This window comes from Talpa europaea, assembly GCF_964194135.1.
Source record: "Talpa europaea genome assembly, chromosome: 7".
NCBI classification, from domain to species: Eukaryota; Metazoa; Chordata; class Mammalia; order Eulipotyphla; family Talpidae; genus Talpa; species Talpa europaea.
Genome location: NC_140074.1, coordinates 32,989,913 through 33,002,993, shown reverse-complemented (window position 1 = coordinate 33,002,993; position 13,081 = coordinate 32,989,913). Strand labels below are relative to the sequence as shown.

Below are 13,081 nucleotides of genomic sequence, written 5' to 3'. Positions count from 1 at the left end.
GACATAATTGAGAAGATTTTGGTACAATATTTCTTTCTTGTCTTCTTTTTAGTACATATTAGCATATATTACAAGTTTTTTCCTCATGATAGAAGTATTTTTTTATTTGACTTTTAAATATCACAGAAACATCTTTTTTATGTCTCTAGTGAAGGTATTACACTTCTGAACTCTCTGCTGCATTTCCGTATTGACTGGTTATTAGAAGACTATTTGAATTAGAACTGCCAAATCTGAGTATTTCATTATTGAGTACATTACTTTCTATTTATGTTTTCTATAATTAGGTCATTCCAGAAAGATGAGAATATTTAGTGCCTTTACATTCATGGCCTACTGTCATTTTCTGAATGGTAAGATACCAACACCTTTCATTAGGTTTTAATATTTTTTCATTAGGTTCATCATATTTTAATATTTTAACCATAAGTTAAAAATTGAAATAATCTTTAATGAATGTAATTTTTATAGAAGACATTGTTTTTCCTTTTTAGTTTTATAAACCTATTGCATAATCCATGTCATTGGACAAAGATATGGGAAATACAAACTAAAAGAAACAAATTAACCCATTATTCATTTCTCAGTTTTCCAGGGTTAATTACTGAAAATATCTGGGGACTTATCCTATGTGTGTACTTTTGTTTGTTTTGTTTGTTTAAAGTCAGGGTTGTTCTACCTCTGTTATTCTGTTACCTGCTTTGTGATTACACAAAGACTTAGAATGTATACTTAAAATGTCAGGGTAACATTGTACTGACATCAGCCTGAGACCCTCCCTAGATCTCCATAACCATATACCTTTGACCAGACAACCGATCAAGAGTTAGGACAGTAGAAAGAGAAGACTACTGAAATCTACCATTCATGTGTCAGTCAAGGGACATTCTGAGAATGTCCACATGAAATAAAGTCTCCTTAGCTATAAGTAGCCCATCACCATATACTATTTCTCCAGTAATGTATGTTTATAGATTTTGGAACAACTTGTTGAGCTAATTTTATTATTTTAAGTCAGGGATTAAGTATATTGTCCCAAAACGTACTTCAAGCCCAGTGTATAAAAATGTATTTTAGGGAAGTAAGTCCTTATATGTAATTATCACATAAGTGACTGGATAAAATGTTTATAAACTCTGCTCTCATTCTATAATTTTTTTGAGGAATTTTCTATCTTCTGAAGGTTGGTTATATTTCTTTTTAGCATTTACTGTCAACGTTACCAAGGACCTGTATGAGGTAGAGCATGGCAGCAATGTGACAATGGAATGTATATTCCCAGTAGAAGAAAAATTAAACATGTTTTCACTAATTGTCTACTGGGAAATGGAAGATAAGAAAATTATTCAACTTGTGAATGGGCAGGAAGATCTGAAAGTTCAGCACAGTAGCTACAGGCAGAGGGCCCAACTATTGAAGGACCAGCTCTTCTTGGGAAAGGCTGCACTTCAAATCACAGATGTGAAATTGCAGGATGCTGGGGTTTACTGCTGTTTGATCAGCTATGGTGGTGCCGACTACAAACGGATTACTTTGAAAGTCTATGGTAAGAATTATTATATATAAAGAGGTTCAACTTTTGTTAAAACCGTAAGTGTTGAGAACTTTTCATTCTTGGAAGTTCAGTATTATTTCCCAACAGAACTATGGTAGCCTATTTACTCATTAACTCACATACTCATCAAATGAGCATTTCTTGAGTTCTTTCTAGTTGGCAGTCCCTGAAGATCCAGAACCATGCATGACAGAGCCATATTCCACAGTATATTCAGTTTTCCTAAAAATTAATTCCTAATCTTTACTTTTTATTATTTCAAACTTACTATATGTATGTAAATAATTCAGGTACTATGAAAGCAAATAAAATGAATTGCAAAAATGTCCCTCCTTCCTTCAACACCATCTTTCATGGTATGCAAAAATAATCATTATTTGTGTGCCCCCTCCAGTATTTTATTCCAATACTATTTTTTCAATTTTATTAGTGCTCCCATTATTTTCCTTCCTTTGAACCTATGTTTATTAATACATTTATTAAATACGTTTATTAAATACGTTTATTAAAATCAAAATGCATTGTAAAGTTCACATTAAAAATGACTTGAAATTAGTCGCTGAAGACGAAAAAAAATCATATCATGTATAGAGAAAACTATTTTTCCTCAGAGATGGTATAGACTATACTCACTGAGCATACATTCATCTTGAAAATCTATACCTTGTAATCTTGGAGTATTGAAGAGGAACTGTGAATGTCAATTCCTATGTACTAACCTACAAATGTGTCATCAGGTCACCGGAGTTCAAAGTTTTGGGTTGTTACTAGCTAAGCAAAGGAAAACACCTTAGCTGACCACCTCTCCTTTCACTGTTAAAATTCACAGAATTGAGAGCTGAAGGATCCCAGACAACAGCAGTTAATCCAAGTCCCAAAGCACAGAAATTCCCCCAAAGCATCTTCTACTCACATACTTCCCACAGTGGAACCCTTGTCATTTGGATACCTGCCACCCCAACCCCTACCCTCTGCCCCCAGCCTATTGGAATTACTTTTGACATAAAGCTGAATTTTTCTGCTTGCTTCTTTTGTTTACCTGATGACCTTTTAGTATATGACTAAAATTAAATCATCATCCATTAATCTTTTCATTGCTGGCCTAAATATTAGCGAGGTCAATAAAATGAAGGCCAGTAATATAAGCAGAAAAACATTTACATTTATCAAAAGGGGTAACTGATCATCATAAACTTAAAATAATATAGGAATTAGGAAAAATGCACATATTTTATGGTGCATTACTGAATCTGTTTGCTCTCTCAGTTAATGCTACTGTTGTCAAGAAAATGTGACTTGTCTTACAAAATACATTTCATTTTAATTGTACTTTACCATAAGCTTCTCCAGAACAGTTTTATTCATGAAAGCAAGCTTGAGATGTGGTGGGATCCCATGTTGGGATTTTCAACTTTTCTTTAGTCCATCAGCAAGTGTCGGGCATCTATTGTGTTCCAAGACAATAAGAAATAAATGGTAAAGCCATAGACCTAACAATAGCCAGTATTGCTACATCTGATATGGAGAAAAAGAACATAAACCTGGATAAGTTTCTGCTTCCAGAAGAGATTTCTTGGGCCTCCCCGTGGTGCAGTGGGTTGAGCGCAGCACAATGAAGCTGTCAGCAGCCTCTGCAGTGCAAGGCCTCTGCAGCGTAGGTTCGATTCCAGGCTGGCCAGGGAGATTCCCACATGGCGTGGCAGACCTCTCCTGTTGTGCCTGCTGCTCCCCTCAGCAGTGTATTTCGCTCATCTGCCTGTTCTGCTCCCCACTCTGTCTCTTGGTGAATCCTCTCACCCTCCCATGCCTCTGGCCTGTACCCCAGCTCTTGTATTAAATAAATAAATAGATAAATAGATAAATAGGACTGAAAACTGCTGGGGCTGGCCCAGTATTCTTTCATTAAAAAAAAAAAAAAAAGATCTTTCATCAGCCTCAAAGGGAGTATGCAGAGAGTTGGACAGCTGTTCCTGTAGTGAAGAAAGGTGGTTTTCCAGGTCATCTGGGCTCTGTAAAGTGCCTTGTGGATCTGTGTTTTCCTTTGCTATGGTTCAACACAATAGGAAACACTAGAGGCTGTTTCAATGAAGGTTCCTGATAAAGCAGAGCAGATGACTAACCAGATTTGTACCCATTCCATTTTTTTTTTTGAAGAATTGTTTTATGTATGCATACAAGAACTGGGGTACAGGCCAGAGATGTGGGAGGTGAGAGGATTCACCAGAGACAGAGTGGGGAACAGAACAGGCAGATTGATTGAAATATACTGCTGAGGGGAGCAGCGGGCGAGTCAAGAGAGGTCTGCTGCGTCATGTGGGTCGCTCCCTGGCCGGGGATCGAACTCATGCTGTAGTGGCTGTGGATAGCTTCATAGGTTGCGTCTTAACCTCTTGCACCACCAGGGAGGCCCTGTCACCATTCCATTTTGTGTTATAAATTATGAAGTTGACACTCAATTTCAATCCATTTTGTCGCTTATATATACTAGTCTTGGGGGTTGAGTTGAGCTATTCTGATCACTAGCCCATTACCAAGCTTCAGATGCACTGAGGCATTGTCACCAATGGAAGGTGGTAAGTGATTTGTACAAATTTTAAAATTCAAAGAAGTAGAATTCCAAATCACCACCCTATGCAAATAATTTCACTGTTAGGCTCCTCTTCCCATCACTGCAAACATATGGTAACATAGCTTCCCCAAGGGAGTTTACTCACCATGTGATTTTAAAAGTGAAGTATTTTCAAAACTGAAAATTAAGTTTAGTTTTGAATTAACTCAATATTATCATTTTGGGTGTTAATTGCACCTTCTTATTTTTTAATTAAATATCAGAATTTAAGAGATCTAAATTTCAATAGAAAATGCTATTTTTCCTTAAGCATTGAACCTAGTAGCAGGAAAAATAAAATGCCATATATACCTTCAAGACCTTAAATGGGATGGGATTAAACAACTGAAAGAATAAAATCTTGCTTCATTATCCTGAGAAAGCTAATCTGTTCATATGTACAAAGGATTAACTGCCCTCATTTCACACCAACCCTGTCTTTTCCCCAAATTCACCAAGTAGTACTATTTGTTTTCTTTATAACATCCCTGTCTAATATATCATTTCAAATATAAGTATGCCAATTTTATTTATTGTCTTTCTCCTCCTCCTAGAATATATAGTCTACAAGGACAGGAATTTGCTCTGTTTTATTCACTGCTGTAGGGCTTGGCATATGGTAGAGTGGTGGTATGACAAGAGCACACAAAAGATATTTGTTGAATGAATGAATGAAATGTTTCCTTAAATAAGATAAGCCCAAATTTTTGAAATATGAACAGGATATATGAAAATTTATCTCCAAGAACATTCATTAGGAACTGTCATTAGTATCTAAAGACTACCACAGGAGTACACTTAAGCAGTAGTAGTAACAGGAAGAGAATGAGACACTTATGTAGTGTTACAACTTACTAAGCACTTTGCCTATGTTTACTCATTTAATCCTCAAATTACTTTATGGAGTAGGGGCTCCATCATGTCTAAAGTGCATTTTTTAATATTTACTATCACTGAAATTACAATGTGTTTTTTAATAGATGGGATCTTAGGTTCAATGATATGTAGTTTGATGGATGGGGAAACTAAGGTCCAAAGAAATTAAGTAATTTCTCTAAATTCACTTATGTATTAAATGGTGAAGCCAGGTTCTAAACTCATGCAATCTGGCTCTGAAATCTGTGATGTTAACATGCATGTTTTATTGACTTTACTTATACCTCTGGAGTTTGTATTGAGTTATATATTGACTTCAGAACAGTCAGTTTCTCTTGGTCTTGATTGACCAGTATTAGCTTGGTGCACTAGATACAGAAAAACAGGGGTCTGAAGAGTTTTGATTACCCATTCCATCAGTAAAGCAAGTTAAACTAATATTCATGTTCATATGTAGATGTGAGTAGCTATAAAGAATATACTGGTGCTCGTATATAGATTGTATCATAAGATATTCATAATTTTGAAAGCATAATAAATCATCCATTCTATGAGTGTACAAAATAGAAATTTTTAAATGAAATGCAAAGTCTTATTAATTAGGATGTGTTACTATTGTTAGTTAATATTTCAGACCATAATTAATATTTCAGACCATAATTAATCCATTAAAATCATTACCAAAGGTTAATAGTCTTGATATGAGGTTTTTAACCAACATCATGTCATGTCCAATTGTGTACTTATTTCTTTATGAGTTTTTTTTTAAAGATTTATTTATTTATGCATACAAGAGCTGGGGTACAGGCCAGAGGTGCCGGGGGGTGAGAGGATTCACCAGAGACAGAGTCAGGAAAAGAACAACAGATGTACTGAAATACACTGCTGAGGGGAGCAGTGGGAGAGTCAAGAGAGGTCTGCTGTGCCATGTGGATTGCTCCCTGGCTGGCCTGGATTGAGCTAGTGCTGCAGAGGCTGCAGATTGCTTCATAGTGATGTGCTTAACCCCTTGCGCCACCAGGGAGGCCCTCTTTATGAGTTTTTAACTCATAAAGTGTTGAAAAGTATCACTCCTGCCATTTCCTTTGGTTTGTGTGTCTTGGTGTGGTGTGTGGCTTGCATTGTATCTTTAATCCTCAGTTTCTTTGTGGGAAATTTTTTAATTAATTGTTCTTTTTGTGAGAAGCTTAGTTTAGTTAAAATTAAATATGATAATCTGAAACTCTTTAAATCTAAAGTGAGTTGTTGAGCAACCTTTGAAACTCCCCTCTTCCTACAAGACCCTCTTGTGGCATTCAAAATGAAGCTCAGTGTCAATCAGTGAAGCTGAATAAACTTAAATTATATCTAATTGTTATGATAAAAATACATATAAATGGAAGTTCTGATATTTTCCAATGTATGCGAACCACTTTAGAGACTGATGTAGTAGATATTTAATCAATGAGTTAAATGAGTACAAGTGATTTATTGGGCCCATTTGTTGGAGGTACACCACATTGATTTGAGTAGGTAAGAAACAACATTCTCTTATTTTTATTCCAATAAAATGATAATAGAAGAGTAAAATAAACATAATTTATTCTTAGTACTATGCTATTAACTGATTTTAGGCTTAAATATTTTAGTTGCCTAGAAATCCAGCTATATGCTATGTGAAATAACCTGTTATGGTAATATTGTTTCATGCATATAATAGTGGATTCTGGGCCTCCTTGGTGGCCTAGGGGTTAAATCTTAGTGCTGGCACCACAATGGCCTGAGTTAAAATCCCTGGCCAGGATGCTGACCTACCTATCTAGCAGACCTCCCCTATCCACCCAGCTGCTCCCCTTACAACTGTATTTCAGTAAATCCACCTGTTCTGTTTCCCATTCTGTCTCTAGTGAATCCTCTCATGATCCCCATAACCCCTGCCCCACACCTCCGGCCTGCACTGCAGTTCTTCTAGGGGGAAAAAAAAAACAGTGATTGTTTTTTATTTTTTATTTATTTTTAATTTTTATTATTAATTAATTTTTTGTTTGTATTTTTTACATCATTGTGTATTCCCCATAAAATTCCCGCCACCAATTTACCTGTGAACCATCACCATGGTTCCTTGTGCTCTTCTCTCCCCTGTTTTGATACCTTTCCTCACCCTTCCTCACAGAATATCTCTGATTTATGGTTGCCTGCTAATTTGGTTGGTTTTTATTATTATTGTTGTTATTTTTTTCCTGGCCCTTTATTTGGTTCCCCTATATTCTTCCTATAAGTGAATCTATCCAATATTTTTATTTTTCCTTCTGGTTTATTTCACTGAACATTCTAGCTCCATCCATGTTGCTGCAAATGAGTTTATCTTTTTGATTGCTGAATAGCATTTCATTGTATATATAAACCACAACTTCTTGATCTAGTCATCTATTTTTGGGCATTTGGGTTGTTTCCATATCTTACCTATTATAAATAGTGCTGCAATAAACATGGGGTGCAGTTATCTTTTTTAATTAACGTTTTTGTGTCCTTTGGGTAAATTCCTTGGAGTGGAATTGCTGGGTCTTATGGTAGCTCCATTTTTAGTAGTTTGAGGAACCTCTACACAGCTTTCCATAGTGGTTGGACTAGTTTGCATTTCTACCAGCAGTGTAGGAGAGTTCATTTTTCTCCACATCCCCAACAATATTTGTTGTTGCCTGTTTTTTTCCTTTTTTCTTTTTTTAAAGATTTATTTATTTATGCATATAAGAACTGGGGTACAGGCCAGAGGTGTCGGGGTGGGAGTGAGAAGATTCACCAGAGACAGAACAGGTGGATTGACTGAAATACACTGCTGAGGGGAGCAGCGGGCGAGACACTCTGCTGCGCCGTGTGGATAGCTCACTGGCTGGGAATCGAACTCATGCTGCAGTGCTGCGGATAGCTTCATAGGTTGCGTCTTAACCCCTTGCACCACCAGGGAGGCCCCTGTTGCCTGTTTTTCTAATGTGTGCCATTCTCACTGGCATAAGGTGGTAACTCATTGTGGTTTTAACTTGCATTTCCCCAATTATAAATGATGGTGAACATTATTTCATATACCTCTTGGCCATGAGCATTTAGTGGATTCTTTTTTAAAAAGATCCTTAAACATAACAGAAATGAGACAGGATTTAAGTACTCGTGAGAACAATTATTTGTGTTTTAAAATTGTAATTATGTTAATTTTCATCGTATCCAATGGTGGTTTCATCTATTTAAGAGCACAAAAACAATAAACCATTATTATATCAGTTTGGCTTGATCCCAGTTCTGTATTGTCTCTGAATTAAGTCCTATCACAAAGCCATTGTTATGTCTTTTGTAAAGGAATGAAGAATTAGATTCCAGATGTACCTCTAGTGGTTTCACTAAAGTACTAGGAGTAAAATAAAAATTATGCCAACAGAATATCATGTCAGTACTATAATAATTGGTGCACTGGGTATTTTAATCCTAAAAAGGTGACAAACCAATGATTTAAATTTAAGCAAAATTTTACCCTTGAGTATAATTATTATTTAACTGATTTATTAAAATAGTTGGCATTTGGGCCTCCCCGGTGATGCAGAGGGTTGAGTGCAGCACTGTGGAGCTGTCCGCAGCCTCTGCAGCCCGAATTCGATTCCCGGCTGGCCAGGGAGCAACCCACATAGTGGAGCAGACCTCTCCTGATTCAACTGCTGCTCCCCTCAACAGTGTATTTCAATAGATCTGCCTGTTCTGTTCCCTGCTCTGTCTCTGGTGGATCCTCTCACTTCCCACACCTCTGGCCTATACCCCAGTTCTTGTGTGCATAAATAAAGAAATCTTTAAAAAAAAAAAAAAGTAGCTGGCATTTTAAAAGTTTTTTAAAATAAGCTTTATAATGTGGTATAATGTGATGAGATCCTGGAACAGAAAAAGGACACTAGGATAAAACTAGTGCAACGGAACAGAAGGGAAGTTTAGTTAAAAGGAATGTACTAATCTTGGTTCCTTAGTTATGACTAATGTACCATGGTAAGATAAGACGGTAACAATAGGGAAAACTGGATGACAGCTATGTTGAAGCTCTGTGCTGTTTTCTCATCTTTTCTGTAAATCTACAAATACTGTAAAAGGAAAAAAATGTATTTAAACTTTAAATCCAGGAACACGTATCCATTTTTACAATGATATCACGCTATTTTCATACCTAATTTTTGATCATTGACCTAAAGGAAAAAAGTAAATTGTACATCTAGATCAGATTTTTGTCTGTTTTTAAATAAAGTGTTTGGGAACTGATCAGCTGGAGTTAATGTTTATGAAGACCACTTTACAACAACAAAAAGAATATATCTAGGAGCAAGTGAGTTGACCCTAAGTAAAACTTTACCGAGAAATATATGAAGACTTGAGTAAATGGACAGACATATTCTCTATTTGGATAGAAAGACTACTGGTTTAAGATGACAATTCTATTTCAATTAATCTATACATGTATGTTAAGTGTAATAAAAATAGCAGTATGATCTTTATAGCAACATCATTATCCTTTGGACCCAAACTTGGTCCAATATGAACAGAAAAACTGAGAGAGAATTTGTAGAGGTTCCTAATTGCTCAGACATCTATCTGAACAGTAAGCTTATTTCTCTGAGAAACAGAGTGGATTGGTACTCTTTTTGATATATACACCAAGCCACGTGTCTCATTCTGTGCTAAGTAAAAGCCCTTACTTCTTTTTGCTCATGACTTAGCTCCATATCGCAAAATCAACCAAAGAATTTCTGTGGACCCAGTCACCTCTGAACACGAACTAACGTGCCAAGCTGAGGGCTATCCTGAGGTTGAAGTCATCTGGACAAACAGTGACCACCAAGTTCTAAGTGGCAAAACTGTCATCACCAATTCTAAGAGGGAGGAGAAACTTCTCAACGTGACCAGCATTTTGAGAATTAACACAACAGCTAATGAGATTTTCTACTGCACCTTTCAAAGAACAGGCCAGGAAGAAAACAGTACAGCTGAGCTGGTCATCCCAGGTAATATTATGAATGTCTCAGTTAAATTGTGCCTACTGCCATCTCCTGGTACCCAGCACAATGCCTGTTCATTGTCAGCATTCATTATTTTTTAAATAAATGAATGCATAACACTATTTTTTACAAAATGCACTCTACTTCCTCACCCCCATTCATTTAAGTCACATTGCTATTTAATAGACATTCAGCAAATATTTAATATGCCCTACATGCCAGGCAGTGGAGTTTGTAGAAGAATAAGGTACTTAGCAATGTATTTCAGTAAATCTTCCTGTTCTGCTCCCCACTCTGTCTCTGGTGAATCCTCTCATCCCCCACATGTCTGGCCTATACCCCAATTCAGTTTAAATTTCTGGCCTATACCCCAGTTCAGTTTAAATTTTTTTAAATTAAAAAAAAAAAGCTTAGAAAATTTAAAGAGCTGTTTAAATTTTATATGAAAATGCTCTTACTGAAATATGAGTTACTTTGGTAAGAGCTGCATTAGTGGATTCCTGTTGATTAAAAGCTGTTTTATGTCAACTTTATTTCTAATACCTGGGATTACTCACCTAGGATTACTCACCTGCTTGAAGTCAGTTTCCACATCTATAACTTGAAGATTTTTCTTTAAATACTTGGCATGCCTAACTCATAAAGTTATTTTGAGATGCAAATAAAAAATATATGAGTAGGCTTTGTAAGGTACTAGACAAAGGCTGACTACTGTTGTGGCTTTAAAGCTTGAGCTAAGTAGTTAGGGATCTTGACGAATGACAGGAGGTTGGATTTAGCTGTCTCAGAGCATGAGACCCCTTTTCTTGTGTGGGATTGCAGAGATACTTACTAGAGGTACTAATGATTAGATGCCCCAAGATGTTCAAACTGTGAAGAAAGGAAAGACAGCAAACACTGGTTTCCAGTCATGACTGCAGATACTGGGAGGTAAGAACTCATTGGCAATACAGTTGACCATTCCATCTCTGCCTTGTACAATAGGCGGCTAGCTTTTATATTAAAGAAATAAGAAGAGGAGGAGGAAGAATCAAGTCTGCCATTTAGTGTTGTGATGTTAGGCTAAGTACATTATAATATTAGTTTCACAATACATTTATCATCATTTCTGTTTTGTAGGCTAGTTAAAGGACTTGCCAGAGACCTCAAAGCTAGGGAATAGCAGCAAAATTTTTTTAGCAGCAAAATTTAATCCTGGGTCCATCTGTTCAAAGACTAAGTTTCTTCTGCTTTTCTATACTGCTCCCATTTTCATATTAGAGATATCTCACCATTCCAGTCACTCACTGCCTAGAAACTTTTCGTATTTAAGAAAATCAACTTAATGTTAACCTAAATTTAATTTTAAGAAAGATTTTCTTGCCTCTTTCCATCAAAATATTATCTTTAGTCGGTTTCTTTTTGTTTTGTTTTGTTTTTCAGAACCCCCTATGACTATGAAAAATGAGAGAACTCGATTGACAATTTTGGGACCCATGTTTTTGTTCCTTGTAGCCATTAATCTCATCATCTGTCTTAAAAAAAACGGTATTTGCTTTAATGTGATGATATCCACTGGGGATGTAGGGAAATGTATGGGTGTGCTACTGGTGTCACAGTGGCACTGGGCAGAGCCAGAGATGCTGAATCTCCTGTAATGTGCAAGTCCCATGTTACAAGAGAGTGTCCTATCCCAAGTGCTAGTTGTGCCCCTAGTAGGAAATACTAACTTAAAAAATGCAGCCTTTCTACTAGTCTTCCCTTGCAGGGCCAACTTTCATGCAAAGTAGGTTTTAAGTGAACCTGTGTAGCACCTCTTCCTCCAGTCCTGCTGATCGTTGGATTGTGGGAGCTAACCTTTGTAACATTTCCTAGAGTGTGAGAGTTGGGTCATGACTGGAGAGAAACTGGCTTGCCTTTGCAAGGTGACACAAAAGTTCCATAGTTCAATAGTGATTGTAGTGAAACTGAGCAAGATTGCTGGGTAAAGATCATTACTACAGGAATGAGGGGGTGGGACAATGGGTGTATACGGAGGTTAAAGAAGACCCATAGTCACACAATTTCTTTCCGTTATGTAAAAAACACAGACTTAGAGGAGAGAAAAGGCTAAAATGCCTTTCGGTTTCAGTTGAATTTGAGTCTTACATTTTTTGCACTGTCATATTGAGCTGGTTTGGGGGCATTCTATGTAATAAAAATACTCCTTCTAGAGAAATGTGATACTTTTACCATACAGGATTTTGTACAATTTCTGACTGAGGGTGTAATACAGTTTTTGAAGTGATTTGCATGTTTTTATCTATCTGTTTACTCATGGGAACAATTAAAATCCAGGAAACAAATCTATACAAATAATTTCATCCCATTTTAAGATGATTCAGAGTAAGCATATCCCCAGTACTTTGAGAAGTATATCAAGGGATGTAATGATGATCTGTGTATAATATTAGTTGCTGTCAAATAGGGAAGTAGAAAATGGAAGGGAATTTCAATAGTTGAGAAATTCCCTATAACCCCTCAAGAGGGTGGGTGGGTCTGGGAAAGCAGTATGATTGAGGGAGTAGAGGTTAGCTGTTTCTGAAGAGTAAGTATTTAACACAAGTGAGGCAGTTAACCAGACCATAATGATCAAGGTTCAGTAAGACCTGAAGATAGAGTTGATTTGTCCAAGGAAGTGACTGTTGCCAACTTCCATTTTAGGTATTTCTCTGTGAAAAATAATTCATTGGTATTAGGAATCACTGGAAAACAATTTATAATAAAGCCCTGCAAAATATGAGTATAGTCCATCTCTGAAGAAAAGACGGAGAATAAAATTGTGTATTCCTAAAGAAAATCTAGGAGAAAAGTCATGTGCTCTAAATTACTGGAACAGATCTGTTAGAATAAACTGTGGAATAAAGACATCTACCAGGCTTCCTAGGGGATTAAAAATACTTCAGAGGAACCTGGAATTAACCTAGAATTAAAGAGTTATATTATGTGAAAATAATGATGGATGTGGAAAATAACAGCCAAGATATACACTCAGACAAAATGCTATAAATATTAGCAGGG

At 36.4% G+C, this 13,081-nt stretch overlaps 1 protein-coding gene across 1 annotated transcript; it reads left to right on the top strand.

Annotated features, from left to right (window-relative positions):
• Positions 1–301: 301 nt before the first annotated feature.
• CD274 (CD274 molecule) lies at positions 302–11,750 on the top strand (the record flags this gene model as incomplete). Its single annotated transcript, XM_084237775.1, is given in 5 exon segments — positions 302–353; positions 1,205–1,546; positions 9,764–10,096; positions 11,465–11,644; positions 11,647–11,750. Coding segments are annotated over 5 exon segments (1,011 nt in total).
• Between the last annotated feature and the right edge of the window lie 1,331 nt (positions 11,751–13,081).